We start from the raw sequence: 26382 nt of genomic DNA on the forward strand, positions 1-26382 counted from the left end.
CCAAATTTGAGGTTTTTTAAAAAGCAATTATTTCATAATTTTTAAATAACTACATTTTAACTAATTAACTGAATCAAAATTCAATTGAATTAATAATTTAATTAAAAAGAACTAATACAGCCCGGCTGGTGTGGCTCAGTCATTGAGCATTGACCCATGCACGAAGAGGTCGCCAGTTCAATTCCCAGTCAGGGCACATACCCAGGTTGTGGGCCAAATCCCCAGTGGAGAGCATGCAGGAGGCAGCCAGTTGATGTTCTCTCTCATCGATGTTTCTGTCTCTCCCTCTTCCTTCCTGTCTCTCTCAAATCAATAAAGGAAAACATAAAAAAATAAGAAACTAATACAGTACTCTGAGTAAATACAGCTATTATTTTATATCTTAGTACATGTTTCCAAAACTGTTGTGTTAGTCTGCACAGAAAAGTATTTTCCATTTTATCCTTAATCTAAATGTTTCAAAATTGGCTCGGTTAATTTATCTTTTTTTTTTTTTAAGCTATCAGTCCATGATGCGCTCATATTATCACAGCCTGTTTCCACACCTTTACCACTAAGGTAAATAATGCTGTCTAAAATGATATATTTATTCATTTGGTTAGGATAAGAAAGTGCTATTTTTACAAACTATGTAAGGATAGCCTTAATGTTTCTAACTTTGATAGCTGGATGAGTGGTGGGGCCATTTTAAAAATAGAATACTTAAGAGAGTTGCAAAATTAGATGTAAGGAATACCTTCCTTTTCTTCTCATCTCTCCCCTTGGCATATTCAGTTTATAACTAAATATTTAAGGTGAACTGATTTTAACCTCCTAAAATGTCTTAAATCTTTCCTCTTCATCTCCATCAGTAATTCAGGCTAGCACGATCTCTCATGTGGACTACTTTAGTGCTTCTTAATTGATACTCTTCAGTTCTTTTTTTCCTTTAGCTCTTTATTCACACTGCAGCCAGTATGTTCTTTTGAGAATGCAAAAAATTGTGTCATTTTTCTTTCAGCATAATCTCTTACTATTTTCACCACTTCCCTTACTATGCTTTAGTCACAGTAGTTTTATTTCAATTTCTTGGATCTGATAAACCTTTGTATATATTCTTCCTCCCAACCTCCAAATCCCTATCACCTTTCTTTTGAGCTCTGCCCATATGGTTCATCTTCAGGAATCTCTTTCCTGACAAATACCCCTTTGTTACCAAGGGATGAGTTTAAATTATTCTGTTAAACTATCTCATTAGTTTTGCTACTTTCCATGATAACTAAATCAAGACTTGAAATCAACACTAGATTTTCACTCTATTAATATTTAGTAAATAATTTAATAAGCAAAGCTTAACATGTTTTAGCAAAATAGTTCATAATCATTTTTTTTTTCTCTCTTTTACTAGTGGAGCCAACTTTAGCACCTTGTTAATGAATCTGGGTCCTGAGAATTGTGTAACACTGCTGCTCTTTGTTTTACTTGAGAGTAAGATTCTGCTGCATTCTCTAAGACCAGCTGTGTTGACTGGAGTAGCTGAAGCTGTTGTAGCTGTAAGTACAGAATTTTTCCTTTTAGCACAGAATTACTGACAATTTTTACTCTAAAGGCAAATTTCCTTCAACGAAAGCAACTTTGGAATTACTAATATAAGTTTAACATAAAACAATAGGATGGCAAAGTAAAACTTTATTAGAGAGAGACTTTCAGATTCTAATTTTTCATATTTTAGGGTTCTTCAGAGAATCTATATGATTACATAATAATAAAACTTGTGAATGAAACTTACTGTATTAAATGAGAGGGCTGGCCAATTTCATCTGCCTTAATATTAATGGAAATAAATTACACAGTTACTTTCTCCCAATTTTAACCTTGAATCTTTGTGGGCCAGTAGTAACATATAGTAAATTCAAAGTGATTTTGAAATAGGATAGTGTACAAATGCTTAGTAGCATGGAGTAAGCACTGAATAAATAATAAATAATAAATAATAAATATTTTACTTGTTAAATCAACAAATGGGCTATGTCTCCAAGATCTTAATCTGACCTGAGAAATGCTGTGAGAATTGAAAACAGTAACATGTAAGATGGTTTATGGAAAGCAAAGAACTTTATTTATGTACATACTTAATTTTTCAAACCTCCACAGTTGCATGTAAATGTAGAAGTCATTATAACATGGAAAATACTTGTTAATGAACTGACTGATTTTAGAAAGTTCCCACTCAAATATTTCTTCCTATAAAACATTAGTGTTTATCCATGCTCCTCTGTCAGAATCTTTGAAGCTCAGTCTCTTGATTAATTTCAGCAGCATAGTTCAAGAACAGGTGGAAAAGTTGCAACATGAAATTGGAAATTTTATGAAAAATGCAAGATTGCATGGAATTTGCCTGGCTGTTGTGGCTCAGCGGTTGAGCGTCGACCCATGCACCAAGAAGTTGCCAGTTTGATTCCCAGTCAGGGCACATGCCCAGGTTGTGGGCCAAATCCCCAGTGCAGGGCATGCAGGAAGCGGCCAGTCGATGTTCTCTCTTATCGATGTTTTTCTCTCTCTCTCCCTGTCCCTTCCTCTCTCTCTAAAATCAATAAAGAAAAACAAACAAAAAAAGATTGTATGGAATTTATGTAACTGATGTTGGAGAGCTCCCTGAATTGCAAGCAGAACACTGGTAAATGAGGATTTGGCAGTTAAGCAATTTGAAGACGAAAAAAATTGAAAAGAATGGTGACAAGATAAATTCTTCAAAAGGAGAATGATTTGCATACCAAAGAATATAAAGAATTAGTGGAACCCCATAGCAAAAATTAACGAAACAAAAGAATATTTATGTTACGACCCTATTTATGGTTGCGCTGCATAAGTCAAAGGTGAAAACAAGGGTGTCATATTTTGTTGTCAGATAGTTTTGTACCAGAATTTCTTATGTAGGTGCAGGTATAATATTGACCAGAAGACAGGCAGTTTTTACTGAAGGAAATCTGAAGTCCTTTCAAGTTTCCTGTGCTATGGCTCTGTCCCTCTGTTCTCTGATCTCATTGTCTGCTACTTTGCCCCTTGATCACTCTGCTCCAGCCACATTGGAGTCCTTGCTACCTCCGAAGCAGGCCCCATACCTTGAAGCTTTGCTCTAGCGGTTCCTCCTCTTTGAAGAACTCTTCTAGATATCCCCGTGGCTAAATCCCTCCCACACCTCCTTCAGGTTTCTGTTCAGTTGTCACTTTCTTAAGGAGGCCCACCCTGTTTGGCCTATTTAATAATACAACTTGTTTCCCCTCTCCTTTCTGAACTCTAATCCTCTTTACATGGCTTACTTTTTTATTTTTCTGTAGCACTAAGCAGTTCTGACATGGTTTATATTTCATTTATTATGTCTTCTGTTTATTTTCTGTCTCTTCCTGCTAGACCAGTTATTGGCAAGCTATGGCCCACGAGTCAAATCCTGCTTGCCATCTGTTTTTGTGAAGTTTTACTGGAACATAGGCCATTTATTTACATATTATTACTTATGACTGCTTTTGTGCATAAAGACAGAGTTAAGTATTTGTGACCAACAATATGGCTCACAAGTCCTACAACATTTCCTATCTTTTACAGAAAATGTTTTCTGACTCTTATGCTAGACTGTATATCTCATAAGGGCAGGATCTTGTTTTATTCACTGTTATGCTCCATCATCTAGGACAGTGCTTGGCACATATTAAGTGCTCGGATACTTGGTGAGTAAATAGTGAAGATAAAATCCCATTCTGAATAACCATCTGGAATAACAGATAGAGGTAGTAAATGCTATAGGCATTTCTTTGGGGTTAGCGATGATGGATACGTAAGAATGAAATTAGACCTTGAAAGACAGCAAGAATTTTTATAGTAGAGGAAAAATTTTAGCAGTGATTAGAAATTTAATATTAGCTGATTATTAAAATTATAATCTGGATTTTTAGTTAACCTTATCTTTTAAAAAAAAAACAAGCATATGTGATACAATTAAGGTAGAGCTTTGTCTTTACAAACCTAAGATTCTTAAGGTGTGTTTTATTTACTTATTTTTGTTTATTGTTGACACTATTACAAATGTCTCCCATTCTCCCCCTTTACCCACCTCCACACCCAGCTATCACCACATTGTTGTCTGTATGTATGCTCTTAAACTAATCTCTTCGCCTTCTTTATTTTTTAAGATTTCAAGCTTCACTGAAGTTGGATCATTTTGTTTCAGTGGTTAGGAATGTTTTTTGTAGAAATTTTCAGTCGACTATTACCATTATTACCAAGGGAATCATTTAAAAAATTTTGATTGTCTGGAGCTCCTAGTTGGATTTTAGTCAAAGGTTATTTTGAGACTTAATAGATGGATGAAATGCATGAGATTTTAAGATCATGAGTTTGTTTTTTAATTTTTAGGGAGTTCTCTACTTTGACTTTTTCCATAAAACTGTGGATTTTGTATATACATTAGAAGAATTAACATGCAGAGAGCTATTAGCATTTTTATTGTGCTTATGATCATTGTCATGCTTAAAGATTTTAATTACAATGACTCATAGTATTGCTTTATACTGTTTTATAATCATTTAGTTTTTGGAATGACATTTAAGGTAAAAGAAATTAGACTTACTGTTTCTTAATACTTCCTTTCAGTAATATTAGTTAATTACATAATTTTATTCCAAATTTCAAATTTGACTAATTTTTTAAAACTTTTTCCCCAGATGATCTTTCCTTTTCAGTGGCAATGCCCATATATTCCCCTTTGTCCTCTCTCACTGGCGGGAATGCTTAGTGCACCTTTACCATTTATAGTTGGAGTTGACTCAAGGTATTTTGATCTTCATGACCCACCACAAGATGTTGTTTGCATTGACTTGGATACAAACATGTTATATGTGTAAGTTGATTCTTTTTATATTATCTCCCTTTATATTTTCCCTCATATGTAGTTACAGCACATTGAAGGCATCTAGAAATAAGCTATTTTTAAAATTGTTAGTAAGTCTTTTTTTTTTTTTTAATCCTCACCCGAGGACATTTTTGCATCTGTCTTCAGATAGAGCGGGAGGGAGAGAGGGAGGAAGAGAGAGAGAAACATTGATGTGAGAGAGACACATTGAGTGGTCTCCACCCATACAACCCCAACCGGGGCCGGGGACAAACTGCAACCGAGGCCCGTGCCCTTAGCGGGAACCAAACCCTGACTCTCCAGTCTGCGGCAGACGCTTTAACGCTGAGCCAAACTGGCCAGGGCAGTAAGTCTTAATCAGTAAATCTCAACCAGAGCAAAGTATCAGAACCTTGAAAAGCTGTGTGGTTTGGAAAAGAACATTATCTACATTATAGTAGTTTATATTTCAATACTAAAGTTAATGGGAGGCAGTAGATACTTATGTTTATCAAAAGAGAAAATGGATATTAAAAATACGTTAAACAGCCCTGGCCAGTTTGGCTGAGTGGTTAGAGCGTCGTCCCGGACCTGAGAGTCCCGGGTTTGGTTCCTGCTAAGGGCATGTACCTCGGTTGCAGTTTGTCCCCAGCCCTGGTTGGGGTCGTGTGGGTGGCAACCAGTTGATGTACCTCTTTCACATTGATGTTTCTCTCTCTCTCTTTCTCCCTCTTTCCCTCCTGCTCTATCTGAGGATAAGTGCAAAATAAATAAATAAGTTAAACACCCTAGACAACAGAGCCCCATTGGCAACCTACTTGGGTCCCCTCCCTGCTGCGGGAGTCTGTCTGTCATTCAAATAAAGTTTCTTTTGCTAAAAAAAAAATGGTTAAACACTGCTCTCAGAGCTCAAGGGTTGATATGCTTCCTAGGTTTAATTCAAGCTTTTAAAAAATTGGTTTACCTATTTTACTTTAGTCACAATGTAGGGTAAAATTATGTCTTTCCTTAGTTGTTAGATTTAAATTTTATAAGGATATATTTTATTGCAGATTAATTGATATTAAAAATTAGTTGTAGTTTGCCCAGCTGGTGTGGCTCAGTTGGTTGAGCATCAACCCATGCACCAAGAGGTAACCATTTGATTCCCGGTCAGAACACATGCCCAAGTTGTGGGCCAAATCCCCACTGGGAGGCATGCAGGAGGTGGCTAGTCGATATTCTCTCTCATCCATGTTTCTATCTCTCCATCTCCCTTCCTCGCTCTCTAAAAATCAATAAAGAAAAAAAAAAATTTATAATTTGCCCTGGCCAAAAGACTGAGGTGGTTGGAGCATTGTCCCATATACCAAAAGGTTGTAGGTTTGATTCTTGGTCAAGGTACATATGTAGGTTGTGGCACGTACAGGAAGTAAGCAAACGATATCTCTCCCACTGTCTTTCTCTCTCTCTTTCCCCTCCATCCTCTCTCTCTAAAATCAACAAAAAAAATATCCTTGGGTGAGGATTAAAGAAAAATTTGTCATTTTTTTTTTTGCAATTTTTATTAATTTCTTTTTGTTACAGATGTTTCTCCTTTTACCCCCTAGATACCCTCCTTTCAATCCCACCCCTCCTCCCCCAAACATTGTTGTCTATGTCCATTGGTTATGCATAATGCATGTAAGTCCTTTGGTTTATCTCATCCCTCTCCTGTGGCCCCCTCCTCTGAGGGTTGTCAGTCTGAACTGTACTCCTTTCTATGTCTCTGGGTCTGTTTTGTTAATTATACTCCACAAATAAGTGAGATCATGGATATTTGTCTTTCTCTGATTGGCTTGTTTCACTTAGGATAATACTCTCCAGGTCCCTCCATGTCATCTTAAAGGATAAGAGATCTTTCTTTCTTACAGCTGCATAGTATTCCACTGTGTATATATACCACAGCTTTTTTAAGATTTTTTTTTTTTTTTATCCTCACCCGAGGACATTTTCCCATTTTTTGTACAGATAGAGTGGGAGGGAGAGAGAGGAAGGGAGAGAGAGAGAGAAACATCGACGCGAAGGGACACATCGAGTGGCTGCTACCCGCACGACCAACCAGGGCCGGGGACAAACTGCAACCGAGGTACATGCCCTTAGCGGGAACCGAACCCGGGTCTCTCAGGACCGCAGGCTGATGCTCTAACCGCTGAGCCAAACCGGCCAGGGCTACCACAGCTTTTTTATCCACTCATCTATTGATGGACACTTGGTCTGTTTCCAGATCTTAGCTATTGTAAATAGTGTTGCTATGAACATAGGGGTACATATATTCTTTTTGATTGGTGTTTCAGGCTTCTTAGGGTATATTTCTAGAAGTGGGATCACAGAGTCAAATAGAACTTAAATTTTTAACTTTTTGAGGTAACACCATATTGTTTTCCATAGTGGCTGCACCAGTCTGCATTCTCACCAGTAGTATATGAGAGTCTCCTTTTCTCCACACCCTCACCAGCACTTGTTGTTTGATGGTTTGTTGATGGCAGCCATTCTGGCAGGTGTGAGGTGATACCTCATTGTTGTTTTAATTTGCATCACTCTGATGATTAGTGACAAGCATTTTTTTATATGTCTCTTGGCCATTTGTATGTCCTGTTTGGAGAGGTGTCTATTTAGGTTCTCTGCCCATTTTTTAATTGAGTTTTTTGTCTTCTTTTTGTTGAATTGTGTGAATACTCTCTATATTTTGGAAATTAACCCCTTATCTAATGTATTGTTGGCAGTTATGTTCTTTCACATAGTGGGTTCCCTTTCCATTTTGATGCTTGTTTCTTTTGCTGTGCAGAAGCTTTTTAGTTTGATGTAGTGCCATGTGTTCACTTTTTCCTTTGTTTCTGCCTTAGGCATTGTATCAGTGAAAATTCTGCTGCGTGTGATGTCTGAAAATTTGTTGCCTACATTTTCTTCTAGGATTTTTATGGATATTCGAGTCACATTGAAGTCTTTTATCCATTTTGAGTTTATTCTTGTGTATGGCGTAAGTTGGTGGTCTAGCTTTATTTTTTTGCATGTAGCTGTCCAATTTTCCCACCACCATTTATTGAAGAGGCTGTCTTGACTCCACTGTATACTCTTGCCACCTCTGTCAAATATTAATTTAGCATAATGACTTGGGTCAATTTCTAGGTTCTCTGTTCTGTTCCATTGATTTATATGCCTGTTCTTGTGCCAGTACCAGGCTGTTTTGATTACAGTGGCTTTGATATCCAGTATTATGATCCCTCCTACCTTGTTCTTTTTTTTTCAAGACTGCTGTGGCTAGCCCTGGCCGGTTTTGCTCAGTGGTTAGAGCATCGGCCTGTGGTCCCAAGAGACCCAGGTTTGGTTCCGGGTAAGGGCGTGTACCTCGGTTGCAGTTTGTCCCCAGCCCTGGTTGGGGTCATGTGGGTGGCAGCCACTCGATGTGTCTCTTTCACATTGATGTTTTTCTCTCTCTCTCTTTCCCTCCCACTGTACCTGAACAAAAAATGGAAAAATGTCCTCGGGTGAAGATAAAAAAAAAAAAAAAAGACTGCTGTGGCTATTTCGGGTTGTTTTTGGTTCCATATGAACTTTTGGAGTATTTAGTTCTGTGAAATAGGTCGTTGGTATTTGATGGAGATTGCATTGAATCTACATATTGCTTTGGGTAGTATGGATATTTTATTGATGTCAATCCATGAACAAGGTATATGCTTCCACTTTTTTTTATATCTTTCTCTATTTCTGTTTTCAGTGACCTGTAGTTTTCTGCAAAGAGGTTTTCTTTGGTTAAGTTTATTCCTAGGTATCGTAATGTTTTTGCTGCAATGGTAAATGAGATTTATTTTTAGTTTTTCTTTCTGTAAGTTCATCATATAAGAATGCCATCGATTTCTTGATGTTAATTTTGTATCCTGCTACTTTGCAAAATTCATTTATTAAATCTAGTAGAATTTTGATGTAGTCTTTTGGGTTTTCTATGTACAATACCATGTCATCTGCAAATAATGACAGTTTCACTTCCTCCTTTCCAATCTGAATCCCTTTTATTTTTTATTCTTGTCTAATTGCTGTGGATAAGACTTCCAGTACTATGTTAAATAAGAGTGGCAAAAGTAGGCATCTCTGTCTTGTTCCTGTTCGTAAGGGAAGTGCTTTTAGTTTTTGCCCATTGAGTATGATGTTGGTTGTAGCTTTTTTCATATATATGGCCTTTATTATGTTGAGATATGATCCTTCTATTCCCACATTGCTGAGCGTTTTTATCAGAAATGGGTATTGCATTTTGTTGAATGCTTTTTCATCATCTATTGATAAGGTCATATGGTTTTTATCTTTCATTTTGTTCATGTGGTGTGTCACATTTATTGATTTGCAAATATTGTACCAGACTTGCAACCCTGGGATGAATCTCACTTGGTCATGATAAGTAATTTTTTTGATGTATTGCTGGATCCGATTTGCTAATATATTGTTAAGGATTTTGGCATCTGTGTTCATCAGGGTTATTGGCCTGTAGTTTTCTTTCTTTGTAGTGTCAATATCCAGTTTTGGAATTAGGATTATGCTGGCCTCATAAGATGAGTTTGGAAGTCTTCTGTCTTCTTGGATTTTTTGGAATAGTTTGAAGAAAACGAGTGTTGGATTTTTTTTGAATGTTTGGCAAAACTCCCCTGTGAAGCTGTCTGGGCTGGGCTTTTGTTTGCTGGGAGTTTCTTGATTACATCTTCAATTTTCTTAGTGGTTATTGGTCTGTCCAAGTTTTCTATCTCTTCCCAGTTCAGTTTTGGGAGACTCTGTGTTTCTAGAAATTGGTCCATTTCGCCTAGATTGTTTAATTTGTTGGCTTATAATTGTTCATAATATTTGGTAACGATCTTCTATATTTCTGTGGTGTCATTTGTTACTTCTCTTTAGTTTCTGACTTTGTTTATTTGGGTTCTCTTTCTTTGTTTCTTGGTGAGTCTACTAAGGGTCCATCAATCTTGTTTCTCTTTTCAAGGAACCAGCTCTTTGTTTCATTGATCTTTTGAATTGATTTTTTAGAATCTATGTCATTTATTTCTGCTCTGCTCTTTACTATTTATATTCTTCCACTTGATATGGATTTTCTTTTGTTTCCTTTCTAGTTCCTTAAGTTTTGAGGTTAGCTCTTCAATAGAAAGTTTGCTTGTTTCTTGAGGTAGACCTGTCGTGCTATGAACTTCCCTCTCAGGACTGCTTTCACTGCATCCCATAGATTTTCTGTTGTTGTGTGTTCATTTTAATTGGTTCCAGGAAGTTTTTAATTGCTTCCTTGATCTCTCTGGTAACCCATTCATTGTTAAATAACATACTATTTGCCTCCATGTGTTTAAATGTTTTTGTGTGTTTTCATTGTAATTGATTTCTAGTTTCATGCCATTATGATCTGAGAAGATGCTTGATATGACTTTAATCTTCTTGAACTTTTAGAGACTTAGTTTGTGTTGTACCATGTGGTCTTCTTTGGGAAGGTTTCATGTGCACTTGAGAAGAATGTGAATTCTCCAGTTTTGCAGTGTAATTCTCTGTAGGTATCTATTAAGTCCATTTAATCTAGTGCATCATTTAGAGTCTCTGTTTCCTTGTTAATTTTTTGGTCTAGAGCAGCAGTTCTCAACCTGTGGGTCACGACCCCTATGGGGGTCAAACGACCCTTTCACAGGAGTTGCCTAAGACCATCAGAAAACATATTTCCGATGGTGATTCATACCAGTAGCAAAATTATAGCAACTGAAATAATTTTATGGTTGGGCGTCACTACAACATGAGGAACTGTATTAAAGGGTTGTGGCATTAGGAAGATTGAGACCCACTGGTCTAGAGGATCCATGCAGTGATGTCAGTGGGGTGTTGAAGTCCCTTGCTATGATTGTGTTGCTCTTGATTTCTCCTTTGAAGTCCTCCAGAACTTTTTCAGTATATTTTGGTGCTCGTGTATTGTGTGCATATATGTTTACCAAGGTTCTGTCTTTCTGTTGGAAAGATACTTTTCATATTATGTAGTGACCTTCTTTGTCTCTAGTTACAGCTTTCATTTTAAAAGTCTATTTTATCGGATATGAGTATTGCTACCTCAGCTCTTTTCTCTTTTTCGTTTGCTTGGAAGATTTTTTTCCATTTCTTCACTTTCAACCTATGTGAGTCTTTTGTTGTGAGATGGGTCTCTTGTACACAACATATATATGAGTCATGCTTTCTCATCCAGTCAGCTACATCCAGTCTTTTTATCAGAGTGTTTAATCCATTTACCCTTAAGCTTATTGATACGTACTTATTTATTGCCATTTTTGTTTATGGTGGTTATATTTTTCTTCCTGTTTCTTCTACTAATTACAGCAGTCCTTTTAACATTTCCTGTAGTTGCTGGCTTGGTGCTAATATATTCCCTTAGCCTTATTATTTTGTCTGGGAAGCTCTTTATTTCAAACCTTCTATTTTGAATGTTAGTCTTGCTGGATAGAGTAGTCTTGGATTCAAATATTTGTTTTTTATTACCTTTATTACTTCATGCCATTCCCTTCTTGCCTGTAGTGTTTCTGTTGAGAAATCAGCTGGTAGTATTATGGGGGTTTCTTTTTAGGTAACCTGTTGCTTTTCTCTTGCTGCCTTTAGGATTCTGTCGTTGTTTTTTGGCATTTTAATTATTGTGTGTCTTGGCATGTGCTCGTTTGGATTCTTTTTACTTGGGCCTCTCAGTGCTTCTTGTACTTGTATGCTTCTTTTTTCACCAACTTAGGGAAGTTTTCTCTCACTGTGTCTTCAGATATATTCTCTAGCCCTTGCTCATTTTTTTTCTTCTTCTGGAACTCTTATAATGCGGATTTTGTTACGTTTCATATTGTCCTACAGTTCTCTTAAGCTGTCTTCCTGTTTTTTAATTGTTTTTTCTTTTTGGTTCTCTGATTGGGTGAGTTTTTCTGCTCTGTCTTCTAATTCACTGATCCAGTTCTCAGCTTTCTCTACTCTGCTGGATATTCCTTCTGATGTGTTCTTTATTTCTTCTATGTCATCATTTCTGCTTGGTGGCTTTTCATTTCCAGGTGGTTGATTTTCAATGTTTCTATATCTTTACTCATGCTGTTGAACTCTTTATTCATTGTGTTGAACTTTCTCATTATTGTCACTCTGAACTCTACCTCTGATAACTGCTTAACTGCATTTTATTTAGCTCTTCTTTATTAGAGTTCTCTTGTTCTTTCAGTTGGGATTTGTTTCTTTATTTTATCATTTTGGTTGTCTCGGTGGGCTTTGGAGCCTGCCAAATTTTTCTTGTGGGTGTTGGTGTTCTGCTTGTTGTGGCTCCCTCTACTGGGTTTGGATGAGTGTGGGAGGACACATGTTAAACACTACTGTCAAGTCTTACTGTCCTGGATAGATTTTCATGCCCAGGAAAGGTTAAGTTATCCTCTAGCTTTTTGCCTGGAAGCTGTTAGTCTCAGTTTGTTGATGAGCCTTGAATTTTAGCCCTTAGTCCAGTGAATAAAGTCCTCAGGTGTTTAGGGTAAGCGGATTTCCAGAGGGTGGGACAGATGCTTACTGGCTGTTAATGAGCCTCAATTTGCATTTCTCTGGCCTGGCCAGGTGGTGTTAAATTCCTAATGGAAGGGGTTGTTGCTTCTCCCTGGGACTCTGGGAAGCAGCTCTTTGAGTAAGATGGCTACTGTCCTGTGAGGGAGTGATTCAGCACAAAACTCTCATTGCCCTTCCAGCTTTCCAAGCTCCTGAGTCTCCACACAGTTCCAGCCCAGTCTGCCCTCCCTCTGCCAGAGGCCAAGGGGAGTGGCTGTAGTTAATTAGTGCTCTATTCAGACCCTCTGTGCTGCGAAGCTGACTAGTGATGTTAACCGTAAGGGAGCTGCCCACAGCTAAAACAGTTGTTGTCGTGGGCTCCCAGCCCACCCTGTCGCATCTCCACGGTTCCTACTTGGTACGATTTAGTGTTCTCTTTCTGTCCCTGGTTATATGGGCCCTCTCCAGCCTCTTTTCTGTTGGTTTTTCCTGATGATTTGTCTTTATTTTAGTTGTAATTCCAGTTTTGCAGATTTCTTGATAAAGACCATGCATGTCTTTTGTTAGACTTACTTATTCCTAAGTACCTTTTAATTTTTTATTGCTACTGTAAATGGCATTTTTAATTACATATTCTACTTATTAGTTACTGGGGTATAGAAATGTTACTGATTTTTATGTAGTGGTCTGCTGCCCAGCAACTTAGTTGAATTTTTTTTTTTAACTTATCTTTATTGTTGAATGTATTACAGAGGTCCCTCTTTTTTACCTCCTTGACCCCCTCTTCCCAAATCCTGCTCCCCTCCTGCTTTCCCCATACTATTGTCTATATATATTGGTTATGCATATATACATATAAATTCTTTGGTTTCTCTCTTCCTGCCCCACCTCCCTTCTTCCCTCTGAGGTTCATCAATCTAACAACCAATTAGTAATTCCTAATTCATTTATCTTTTTCACCCAACTCCCCTCCCATCTGGCAACCAACAAAAAGTTCTCTGTATCTGTGAGTCTGTTTCTGTTCTGCTTACTCATTTTGTTTGTAGATTTGATTGTTTATAGATATGTATTTATTGCCATGTTATTGTTCATATTTTTTTATCTTCTTCTTCAAGAAGACCTGTCAACATTTCATATAATACTGGCTTGGTGGTGATGAATTCCTTTAGCTTTTTCTTGTTTGGGAAACCCTTTACATGTCCATTGATTTTAAATGATAGCTTTGCAGGACAGAATAATCTTGGTTGTAGGTCCTTGCTTTTCATCACTTTGAATATTTCTTGCCACTCCCTTCTGGCCTGCAAAGTTTCTTTTGAGAAATTGCCTGACAGCCTTATGGGAGCTTCGTTGTAAGTACTAACTGCTTTTCTCTTGCTGCTTTTAAGATTCTCTCTTTGTCTTTAACCGTTTGTGTGTTGATGGTATGTCTTGGTGTGGATCTCTTTGGGTTCATCTTGTTTGGAACTCTCTGTGCTACCTGGACTTGTATGTCTGTTTCTTTCACCAAGTTAGGGAAGTTTTTTGTCATTCTTTTCTCGTATAGGCTTTCAATTTCTTGCCCTTTCTCTTCTCTTTCTGGCACTCCCATGATGTGAATGTTGGTACACTTGAAGTTGTCCCCCAGGCTCCTTATTCTGTCCTTATATTTTTGGATTCTTTTTCATTTTTGCTGTTCTGATTGGGTGTTTTTTGCTTTTTTATATTACAAATCAATGGTTTGCTTCTTGGCTTTACCTACTCTACTATTGAATCTCTGTAAATTATTCTTTATTTCAATTAGTGCATCCTTCATTTCTGACTGGTCCTTTATTATGCTTTTGAGGCCCTCAGTAAATTCATTGATCAACCTTATAAGCAGTGTTTTGAACTCTGCATCTATTAGGTTGCTTATCTCCATTTTGTTTAGTTTCTTTCCTGGACTTTGTTCTCTTCTTTCATTTGGGATATGTTTCTTTGTGTCCTCATTTCGGCTGCCTCCCTGTGTTTGTTTCTGTGTGTTAGGTAGAGTTGCTGTGTCTCCTAGGCTTCCTAATGTGGCCTGTTGTAGTAGGTGGTCCTTCAAGATGCACCTCTTGTGTTACTTTACACCCTTGGGTTGTAATTGAGTCTTGATTGCTGTTGGCTTGTCAATGGGAGGGATTTACTCAGGCTGATAAGTTGCAAGGACTGGCTGTGCCCATTAACCACTGACCTCTAAATACCTTGAATGATCAGCTGTGCAGGGGCCCACCACACAGAGCAAGACTTAATTCAGCGGTGCTCTGGTAACCCCGATTCCATTCCTTGAGTGTGTCACTTGTAGAGGTGGTTGGGTGGTGGTACTTCGACATATTCTGAAGCTGTCCACTGGGTGTGCTGGCTCTGGGGCAAGGTCACCCACTGCCTGTGTTCTACCTGGGGCCACCAGGCATAAGCTACACAGCGATCTGCAGATGGCTGCTTTTTGTGTTGGGCTTCTAGGTGCTTGGGGGAAACGAAGCTGTGAACCAAGGCTGGCTGCTTCTAGTGCCAGGCCTGGGGCCACTTAGCGAGAGGTATGGGTCCGCTGTGATCAGATGCTGCTTTTTTGAGAGAATTTAGGAAAATATGAAGCGGGAGCCTAAACCAGCCAATTCTATGGTAAAGCCACTGGAAACAGCTTTGGTGGGCCTTAAAGTGGGGTGGGGCAGGGCCTCAGGCTATCACCAGAGTGGGGCAAACAGTATGAGCCAGGTTGCTGGAGTCCCAGAGATGGAGGCCTTCTGCCTGCCCTGCGGGGGAAGGGCTCACCAAAGCAACAAGGGCCTCCACCAGCACATCTGTCTAGGATAAATCTGCCTCTTCAGTCCTTGGCCCGATGTCAAACAACTCAGTTCTTCCCCATACATCTCTGATGCCTTTTAAACTGCTTCCCCTCCGTGCTGGAGCTCGGAAGGAACGAGTCCGAGTAAGTCCGTTCCCAGGCCCTTTAAAAGCAGGTGCCTGTGCAGCCTTGGCCTCCTTCACCCTCATTTCCTGCTGAATTTTACAGCCAGAAATTTTAGGGCTTCTCTTCCTTGCACTGGAATCCTGAGCTGGTCACCTGTTGTGGGATGGGAACTCCTCAGGAGGACCTTCACATGGTAGGTATCCTCATGATTTTTTCTGCCACATGTGGGTGTGGGACCAACCCATCCTCGCCTCTGCCCCTCATACCAGTCTCGATGTTGCTGCTGCTTTAACTTTGTAGTTGTAGGACTTTCATTCAGCTCCATTTCAGGAGGTTCTGAAGGATGTTCTATAGTTTAGTTGTAATTTTGATGTGGTTGTGGGGGGAGGTGAGTACTGCATTTACCTATGCCACCATCTTGACCGGAAGTCTCTAGTTGAATTCTTTTAATTTGTAGATTCTCTTCAATTTTATGGCTATAAGCAGTCTCACATTATCTACAGTTCTTATTTTTAATTCCTTGTCTTAATTCTCTGACTAAGACCCTAGTGTAATGTTGAATAGAAGTAGTCATAGCCGGTATCTTGGCTTGTTCCTAATTTCAAAGGGAATGCTTTAAGCGATTAATCATTATGTGTGATTATTGCTTTTTAAGGCCAGAATTGATATACAGTCCAAGGCCTGTATTTATAAATTTTATTGGAACATAGCCATCTTCATTTGTTTACATATGGTCCAGGGCTGCTTTTATGCTACAGTGGCACATTTGAGTAGTTATGACATAGGTGCTTTGGTCCTCAAAGCATGAAATATTTATTATCTGACCCAAAAGTTTCCTAGCTCTAGTGTAGGGTTTTGATTACTTAATAATAAATTAAAGATCTTTTCTTTTACTTCTAGATAAAGAATTTTTAAAAAATCAAATAGGTATTGAATTTTGTAATATTTTTGTACAACTATTGAGATGAGCATTAAGTTTGTCTCCTTTAATCTCTGTGGTACATTACATTATAAAATCATTTAGTTGTAAACAGTCCTTACTTTCCTGAAATAAACATCATCTTGCTCTCGTTTTTTTATATACTAGTGGATTAACTTTTCTAATAATTTAAGATGCTTGCGTTGACGTTCATAAATGACATTGGCCTGAGGTATAGCAATAATTGCAGCCTATGATGGGGCATAGTGCTTTCATTTTTGTAGAGTTTTAAATGTTTATTTTTATTAAATTTTTTTATTTGTCTCATGCATTATTTAAAAGTGTTATTTTGAATTTCCAAAGTTTTTTTTTAAATGCTTAGTCAGTGAATTGTGAGAACATGCTCTATATGTCACTGACTCTCTGATATTTGTTGAGATTTGCTTCTAATAAGTAATTTGAAATCTCAAGTCAATTATGTTTGACTCTTAAAATATAATAATTCTAAAATACTGTTGAATCCTGGCCAGTGTGGCTCAGTAGTTAAGCGTCAGTCCATGCATCAAGAGGTCGCCGGTTTGATTCCCAGTCAGGGCACATGCCCAGGTTGTGGGCCCGATCCCCAGTGGTGGGCATGCAGGAGGCAGCCAGTCAATGTTCTCTCTCATCGATGTTTCTATCTCTCTCTCCCTTTCCCTTCCCTTACCTCTGAAAATCAATAAATAAAATAAAATACTGTTCATGCAAGACTTTATTGTTGTATTCATAACTGCAGTATTGAAAATCTGTGTTGAAGGGTTAGTATGAGATGACCAAATATGATTCAACATAATTGAAATGGACCTAGCTGGTTTGGCTCAGCAGTTAGAGCATCCCTTGGTCCAAGGATCAAAGGGTTTTGGGTTTGATTCCTGGTCAACAGCATGTACGTGGATTGCAGGTTCTGTCCTGGCCCCAATCGGGGTCCTGCAGGAGGCCAATCAATGTGTCTGTCTCACATCAATGTTTCTCTCTCTCTTTCCCTCTCTCTCCTCTCCCCTCCTTTCTCTCCCATCCCCCTTCTCACTCTCCCGCTCTATCTTAAAAAAAAAAAAAAAATCAATTGAAAAATATCCTTGGTTGAGGATTAACAATATAATTAACAAAGATAATTGAAATGAAAACCACTTATTCAGACTATATGGATTATTGTAACTTCAGTAAAAATACCCTTTCCATACTTTTTTTTTGACATAAGAATTTTGTTTAAGCAGAAACAGATGTTGAGAGATTTTATTAGTTATGTTTTTGTTTAATAGATCTGATGAAAAAAAGAACATGAACTGGAAGCAACTTCCCAAAAAGCCATGCAAAAATCTGCTTAGCACCTTGAAGAAATTGTATCCCCAGTTATCTTCAGGTAAATGTGAGGAAAAAGAAATATTTTAATGAAAATTCTTCTTAAATTTAAACACAATTTTGTTTTGCTCAAAATGACTCTTAGTACAAAACAAAATTCCAATAATTCCAGAAATTAATATTATGGTTCATGATTACTTTTTTTCAGGTTACATTAAATTTATTGGTAATAGATTAGAAAAGTGGAAAAAAGCAAAGTAGGGAAACCTCTGGAAATGGATAAAAGTTAAAAGGAAAGACATACTCATAGTTTCTGTTGTAGCATATTGGTTGTGTCCTGAGGGGTCTTATAGTGTATAAGATAATAGGTGGAACTCTTTGTATCTCCCCGGGGTATTACTTTTCAAGTAAACTGGTCATCTTCCCAGGTGAAAGCAAGGAGGTATTGACTGTCTGCTGGAATGCTGTGTCAACAGATGTTCATGATCTCTCAGCATCAGCAGAAGTTAGCAATTTCCCAGCCATTAATTTTGAAACTTTTGCCTAACTGCCTTTTCTCAGGTAGCAATTATTTCTCTACCCTTTAAAAGGGGGCAGGACAGATTTTATAACTTGACCCACTGCTCTCCCATACTCTGGTTCATGATTTTTTAAGCCTGTTGTGTGTGCTCTGTCTGCTTGAACATCTGTTAGCCCCTGCCAGTGATCCTATTACATTAATGGAGAGAGGAATTTCAGGAAGTCACAGGCTTTATTTTGACAGTTTCCTTAATTGTTCAATTATTTTATATATATAAAATGTTATATATGAATGTAATTTTCTCTTATTTTATTTGTCAGTTCACCAAAAATCTCAAGAAGGTTCAGCAATTGAGATGACTCCAATTGAAGCAGATTTCTCCTGGCAAAAAAAGATGATTCAACTTGAGATGGAAATTCAAGAAGCATTTTTACGCTTTATGGCATCCATTTTAAAAGGGTATAGAGTATATCTCAAACCAATTACAGAGGCTCCTTCAAAGAAAGCCACAGCTGTTGATTCACTGTTTGACCGGCAGGGTGAGTGACATTGAAAATACAGTTACTTTTTGTAGAAATGAAAAATACTTTGTATTTGGTATTACTACCAAGAAATATTCACTATCTAAATTTTTAGAAATTTATATTAAAATATAATGAACTTCTGTATTTGTAATTTGTCTCTATGAGTAGAATTTCTTTTAATTTTTATACCCCAGGTATTTTCCCTGAAGCTGGAGGACTTTTTTTTTAAAGGTTTTTTTTTCCCTTTATTGATTTTTTTACAGAGAGAGGAAGGGACAGGGAAAGAGATAGAAACATTGATGAGACAGAACATCAATTGGCTGCCTCCTGCATGTCTCCAACTGGGGATTTGGCCCACAGCCTGACTGGGAATTGAACTGGCGATCTCTTGGTGCATGGGTCGATGTTCAACCACTGAGCCACACTGGCCATGCATGGAGGACTTTAAAATATTTTTATTGATTCTTCTTATTTTTTTTTAGACAGAGAGGAAGGGCGAGATAGGAACATTGATGTGAGAGAAAAACATTTGTCAGCCGCCTCCTACATGTCCCCTACTGGGGATTGAGCCCACAACCCAGGCATGTGCCCTGACAGGGAATTGAACTGGGACCTCTCAGTTCATGGGAACGACGTTCAATCCGTTGAGCCGCACGCATCAACTGGGCAATGGAGGACTTTAATTATGAAAAGTCCAAGATGTTGCTTGTATTTACAATACTACTTAGTCCATTATCTTAGTACAATGTGATTTGCTTCAGGTGTTTCTTCAGTTTTGCATAATTTTTGATGTTACACACTTTTTGCTTTAAAATATTTTCTAACAATTAGTTTTTGGAACAAAACCACCAGGTTTTTTTTTAATTTTCACAAGAATATAGCCTTGTTTCAGGGGAAAACACTATACTCAACTTTTTTAGTATTTGTTATTTTAGAGGGTTACAAAGCTTTTTGTTATTATTCAGCTACTCTTGTAAACATATATATAGTAACAACCTTACATATTAATTAATATTTATATAAAATTATATTACATGTCTGTACTTTTACCTAGCAGTTACTTTAAAATAATTTGTATTTTTCTAGTAATCCTTTTGTCTTTTATCATTTCTGCTTCAAAATAATTTCTCTCTCAAATATTTAGCCACTACTTACCAAGTCCAACTAGTTATTATGTAGGGATATAAAGAGTATTAAATCCAGCTCTGTAGGATACTAAATAGAAAATAATCTAAAAATTTTTTAAAAATAGAACAAATAGGAAAACAGATTTTACACAATTCAGTGGGAAGTTCTAAAAATTGAGAAAACAGAAACATTCTTTCAAATGAATATTTTGAAAGATTTTATGAAAGAACAGCATGACTGAATAATTTAGATAAATGGAGATGAGCAGGAAAGGCTTTCTAAAAAAATAGGCATTAAAAGTTAAATCTGAATCTGAATTTCTTCTTTGCTATTTATGAAACTTTTCTGGGGTTCTGTTTTTCCATTAATAAAATGAGGATAATACCTAGTACATGTGTGGTTGTGAAGATAAAATGAGAAAATATATGTGGAGCAACTAGTAAAAGTACTTTACAATATTCACTACTCATGATAACAGTTATTATTGTTAGTGGTAATAACAGAATGGAAGAAATCTCAAAAACAAAAGCACAAGGCACGTGTTTAGTTTTCCAGGTCTATAACAAAGTGCCCAAAATTGGGTGGCTTAAACAACAGAAATTTATTTTCTCACAATTGTAGAAGTTAGCTAGAAGGTCGAGATCAGTGTATTGGCAGGATTGTTTTTTTCTGAGGCCTCTCTCCTTGGCTTGTAGATGGTTGTCTTCTCCATGTGTCTTCAAATGATCTTCCTTTTCTGTGTCCAGATTGCCTCTTTTTGTAAGGACACCAGTCACATTTGATTGGAGTACACTCATTTTGACTTCATTATTTCTTTCAAGACCTTATCCTGCAAAGTCAGTCACATTCTGAAATATTAGGGGTTAAAACTTTAACAGAAGAATTTTGGGGGAGAGCACAATTCAGCCCATTGCAGCATGTTAGGGGGAAAAGATTTAATGGTACAATTTTACCAAAGTGAAAATTTTTTAAAGTGTTGTGGAAGATAAGGCTGAAAATAAGATCGGGGTTCTGATTATCGGTAGTGGTGTTAAGGGTAATCTTAAATGCCAGACTGAGATTATGGAGTTTTTCTAATCAGCAGTATTGGGTCATTAATTTATACTCTCTGTCTTTCTCTCTCTGTAGGAGAGGGTGAGGACATTTTTTGATATTTTGTTCAGACAGAGTGGGAGGGAGGGAGGGAGAGAGAGAGAGAGAGAGAGAGAGAGAGAGAGACATTGACGTGAAAGGGACACATCAAGTGGTTGCCACCCACGCGACCCAACCAGGGCCGGAGACAAACTGCAACCGAGGTACGTGCCCTTAGCGGGAACCGAACCCTGGTCTCTCCAGACCGCAGGCCAACACTCTTAACCGCTGAGCCAAACCGACCAGGGCCTAATGGAATTTAGAAAGATAGGTATTTAGTGAGTGTCTGAGGCCTAAGGATTGTATTGGTAACAGAATGGCATTTGGTCTTATCGGGATATAGACATTAGACAGAATAACACAAGAACTGTTTACATTTTACTAAGTTTGTTGTAAAGGAAAGTATTGGTTACCAAGAGAGTGCCAACGTCAGGGAAAGGTTCCCTGAAGAAGTAACAATTAAGCTTGGGCCTGAAAACTGAGTAAGAATTAGCTATCAGTTTTGAGGTAACTTTTTCTCAGGAAATACTGTCATAAACATATATCAAGCTATCTTCCAATTTAAGCAGTAGTAGCAATCAACATTCTGATATTTTTGTTTCATGTACCTTCAGTGGTCTCTATCTCTCTGTCTCCAAATTCCAGATGGGATATCATTTCATCCATAAGTTGTGTTAATTAGAATTTTTTGGATTTATCTGTGTTTTTGGCTGATTGTATACCCACAGTGTTATTTTATTTTATTTTTTATTCTCACCCGAGGACATTTTTCGATATTTTGTTCAGATAGAGTGGGAGAGAGAGAGAGAGAGAAACAGAGAGAGAGAGAGAGAAAGAAACACATTGACGTGAAAGGAACACATCAAGTGGTTGCCACCCACACTACCTAACCAGGGCCTGGGACAAACTGCAACCGAGGTACGTGCCCTTAGTGGGAACCAAACCTGGATCTCTCTGGACCGCAGGCCGATGCTCTAACCACTGAGCCAAACCGGCCGGGGCACCCATGGTGTTATTTAACATTTCTTCCATCATCTGTATTTCTTGTAAATTTGTAGTTGGATCAAGAACCAGTCATCCAATAGAAATATGTGAGCCACATATATAATTTAAAATTTTCTAATGGCCACAGATAACAAAAAGTAAACAATGGGAAAAAATGTTTTTAAATTTTATTTTAATTAAATTTATTGGGGTGACATTGCTTAATAACATTATATAAGTTTCTCTGTACAACTTTGTAATATGATATCTGTATACTCCATTATGTGCTCACCACCCAAAGTCTAGTCTTCTTTCATCACACATTTGACTCCCTTTACCTCGTTTGTCCTTCTTCCATTTCTATTCCCCTCTGGTAACCACCATTCTGTTGTATATATCTATGAATTTGTTTGTTTTGTTTGTTCATTTGTTGCCTTTTGTTTTATGTCCCACATATGAGAGAAATCATGGTTTTTGTCCTTTTCCATTGGACTTACTGTGCTTTGTATGATACTGTCAAGATCTATCCATAGTGTTGCATTTTATTTTATTTTATTTTTTTATTCCTCACCTGAGGATATTTTTCCATTTATCATCAGACAGAGTGGGAGGGAGGGAGGGAGGGAGAGAGAGAGACAGAGACAGAGACAGAGAGAAACATTGATGTGATAGAGCCTCATCAACTGGTTTCCTCCCACACGACCCCACCAGGGCCAGGGACGAACCGCAAGGAAGGTGCCTGCCCTTGACTGGAATTGAACCCATGACTCATTAGTCCGTGGACCAACGCTCTAACCGCTGAACTAAACCAGCCAGGGCTCCATATTGTTGCATTTTAATGTTTTCTCTAACTTAATATATCCAAAATAGTATCATTTCAACACATATTCAGATTTTTAAAAATTTTAATGAACTATTTTGCTTTCTTTTTTCTGTACTAAGTCTTCAAAATCAGTATGTAGTTTATACTTACAGCATATCTTAATTTGGACCAGCCACATGTCAAGTGCTAAATTGCCACATGTGGGTAGCGGTTACTGAATTAAACAGTACTGCTCTAGAGCTTGATTAGATTCAGGTTCAATTTTCTTGGCAAGTAATGCCAAAATACATGGTATACTCACTACTTCCTATTTCAAGGCACATACATGTCTGGCTGTCCCATTTTTAGTGCTCTTAAAATTGATCAGTGAGTTTAATTGTTGTCGGCCTCATTCATTCATTATAGTTTCCCATCAGCTTTTCATTTAATTATTTCAGCAGCTTTTGCTGATAATTGCCTATATCCATTCGAAGAAGAAGAAAAAAACTTTTTGTTACTACTTGTCAAGGATAATCTATTTCTATTTTATGTAAGCATTCTCAACTAACTAGTTATTGCCCTGAAATATCAAAGAAAGAAAGGCTGGAGGGAAAAGTGGCTCAAAAACCATGCTTGGAATGGTAGGTATGAGCCAAGTCATGTAAAATCTGTGAGAATCAGTGAAGAATTTTAGTCTTTATTCTGAGAGTACCTGAAAGCCAGTAAAGGGTATTTAAGTAGGTAATAGGATCAGATCTGGATTTTTAAGAGATCACTTTGAGATTTTTTGTTTTTTAATCTCCTTAGCTTCTATGCAGAGATTGAATAGGAGGTATCCAAACTATGGAACTAATTAGTTGGTTAATGCATTGGTCCAGATAACCAATGGAAGTGACTTAGATTAGCTGGTGGTAGAATGAATAGAAGAGTGATTTTCAGAAGGTAGATTGAATAAAACTTGGTGATTGCATACAGGATGTGAGAGAGAGGGAAATGTTGAGAGCAACCTAGAAAAACAGCAGAAAAGGGAGGATCTGATTATTTGTTAAGGAAAGGCTTTTGTTTGTTTTTATTTTAATTTAAAAATTTTTTTCTTCAGATAGAGGAGGAGGGAGGGAGAGAGAGAGAAAAAAAAAAAACGTCCATGTGAGAGAGACACATCGATTGGTTGTCACTCACAGGACCCCAACCAGTGCTGGGGACGGAACCGCAACCGAGGTACGAACCTCGGACTCTTTGGTCTGTGGGGCAATGCTCTAACTGCTGAGCCAAATTGGCCAGGACTTTTTTGTTTGTTTTTAAATGAGAGTGACTTGATATGCCAATAAGAAGCTAATAGAGAGGAAGAATTGTCTGAGAATACTGGGTTGGAATCCCAGGCTGTGGTGGTAGGCTTAGCCTTAGATAGGAAGACAGGACATACCATTGTAAAAAGAAGAAAGGAAGGAATGATAGCTGCAGAAAGAGTCATAGATTTTGTAGTGAGATAATGAAGGTAGTTCTCATTTAAAGATTTGCATTTTCTCTGCAATATAAGGTATGATCATTTGGGGATAGAGGAAGAAAATAAGGAGGGAGAACTTTTAAAAACTGCAAGTAGCTATGAAAACATGGTAAAGTGAAATTATGTTGATTCCAGAAATGTAGTAGGGTTGCTGGTCAGGGACAAAGGTACAGTATATATAAGTGATTCTGATCCACCTAGTTGTGTACCTTTTTTTTCCCCTTTTAACTTGTGCTCAGCTACACTGGTACAGATCCAGAGAAAGCAGGCAAATACATTCCTCCAGGGCTAGGTTTGACAAACAAGACAAAGGGCTTAAGAAGTGAGAGTGTTGACAAGAAAGTAAGTGAAATGATAGACATGGACATGGGCATAGAATCAGTATTAGATAGACAAGTGAGACAGGAGGGCGTGGGTAGAATGGAAAAGGGTAAATAGATTGTAGATTTCAATGAGCCTACCTGCTACTTTCCCCACCCTACCCCACCCCAAAAAACACACGTACACACAAAAGCCTTGGTAAGAGTATTTAAGTAAGCAAACCAGACAGATAGGGGTAATGGTCAAGGAATAACGTGTAAATTAGAGATTTGGGAGGCAGAACTACTTTTAATGATAGCAGGAAAAATCCAGAAAGTGTGTGTGTGATTTTGTATAGAAGTTGGTGGGTTGAGGTGGGATAGAACACAGATCATTGAAAGTGTTGGATGGTTTGTGCTTGGTGGGTGTTGAAGAATGATGATGGTAGGAGTTGGAGAGAAGGAAACTTTGAATTAGGTGCCCTTGTTTTCAATAAATGAAGGAGAGTGTCCCTAAAGTCAGTAGATAACAATTGGTAGGGAAAAGGGTAGAATAGTTAGATGCTTGAATCTTTAGTGAGCAGAAATTTTTACAAGATGATACAGAAATAATTGTCTGGTGGCATTTCAGAGGGAGAACACTCACACTTCTTGCTTGAAAATATGCAGAATATCAGAAATATTTACTTGAGAGCTGTAGGACTAGAGGTTTCTGCTAAGATTTATATTTCAGTGAAAAAGTTGATGGTATATGGTAAGCATTTTTTGGTTGAATTAGGCAGAAAGAGTTTTAATTATTAGAAGCTTCTGTAAACACACACACACACATATATATATATATATATATATATATAGATAGATAGACTATAATACAGATATGTACAAGTTTAAAATAATGTTTAATATAACATCTAGTTCCACTTTAAAATTTGAATTTCATTGTAATTTTGTTTTCTTCAGGATTTTTAAAAAGTCGAGATCGTGCCTATACAAAATTCTACACCCTTTTATCCAAAACACAGATTTTTATTCGTTTCATTGAAGAATGTAGTTTTGTAAGTGATAAAGATACTGGATTGGCATTTTTTGATGACTGCGTAGAAAAGGTAAAAGTTTGTCCTATATAACAATGTTAAGGAAAAACTTAAATAATTTGACTATCTATATGTATAATAATCATCATTATTATTATTAGCCCAAATGATCTGAAGGAGATAACATAGGAAGTGTGTGTATGCGTGTGTCTGTTTGTGAGTGCACACCTGTGATCACATGTGCATGCAAGTGCCTGATTCTGGACTTAATATAAGCATACTTTTCCTTGGGTGTCTAGTTTCTACCATACATAGCAAATTTTTCTCTTTGAATTTCACTTTGTTTTTGTTACTATTAATAAGAACATTTTATTGACCCTCCTAAACCTTATATTTTTGATTTATATGAATAAGATAAGAAGATTTAGTAGTTCATTTAAAACATTTAGTTTTGTGGGTAATGGAGTCCTGAGCTCTTTTGTTTTAATATCTTTCCAAGTACTTTTGCTAATATATTTCTTTTGTCCTAATGGAAGTTATTTGGAAATATGTTAAATTTTAAAGCTTTATTCACCCATCCTAAGGAAATTTAAGTTGATTCTTGACAACTGATTGATGACTTACTTAGATTTTCATTTTTTTTTTTTTATCCTCACCCAAGGACATTCTTCCATTTTTTGTTCAGATAGAGTGGGAGGGAGAGAGAGAGAGAAACATCGATGTGAAAGGGCCACATCAAGTGGCTGCCACCCTCACGACCAACCAGGGCTGTGGACAAATTGCAACTGAGGTATGCACCCTTAGCAGAAACCAAACCTGGGTCTCTCTGGACCTCAGGCTGATGCTCTAACCGCTGAACCAAACCGGCCAGGGCTTTTTTTTTTTTCATTTTTGATCATCTTCACCCAAGGA

General features: G+C 37.4%; 1 protein-coding gene across 4 annotated transcripts in view; it reads left to right on the plus strand.

Moving 5' to 3' along the window:
- Positions 1–26382, plus strand: part of DENND4C (DENN domain containing 4C) — a 131402-nt gene that overhangs the window by 46002 nt on the left and 59018 nt on the right. For all 4 annotated transcript variants that reach the window (XM_036260970.1, XM_036260968.1, XM_036260971.1 and 1 more), the window contains 6 exons: positions 500–558; positions 1388–1532; positions 4698–4873; positions 17505–17605; positions 18385–18603; positions 25397–25542. In XM_036260970.1, the coding sequence (XP_036116863.1) occupies positions 500–558; positions 1388–1532; positions 4698–4873; positions 17505–17605; positions 18385–18603; positions 25397–25542 (846 nt within the window). The remainder of the gene's footprint in view (positions 1–499; positions 559–1387; positions 1533–4697; positions 4874–17504; positions 17606–18384; positions 18604–25396; positions 25543–26382) is intronic.

The sequence above is a fragment of the Molossus molossus genome, unplaced genomic scaffold (assembly GCF_014108415.1).
Source record: "Molossus molossus isolate mMolMol1 unplaced genomic scaffold, mMolMol1.p scaffold_m16_p_14, whole genome shotgun sequence".
Taxonomy (NCBI): domain Eukaryota; kingdom Metazoa; phylum Chordata; class Mammalia; order Chiroptera; family Molossidae; genus Molossus; species Molossus molossus.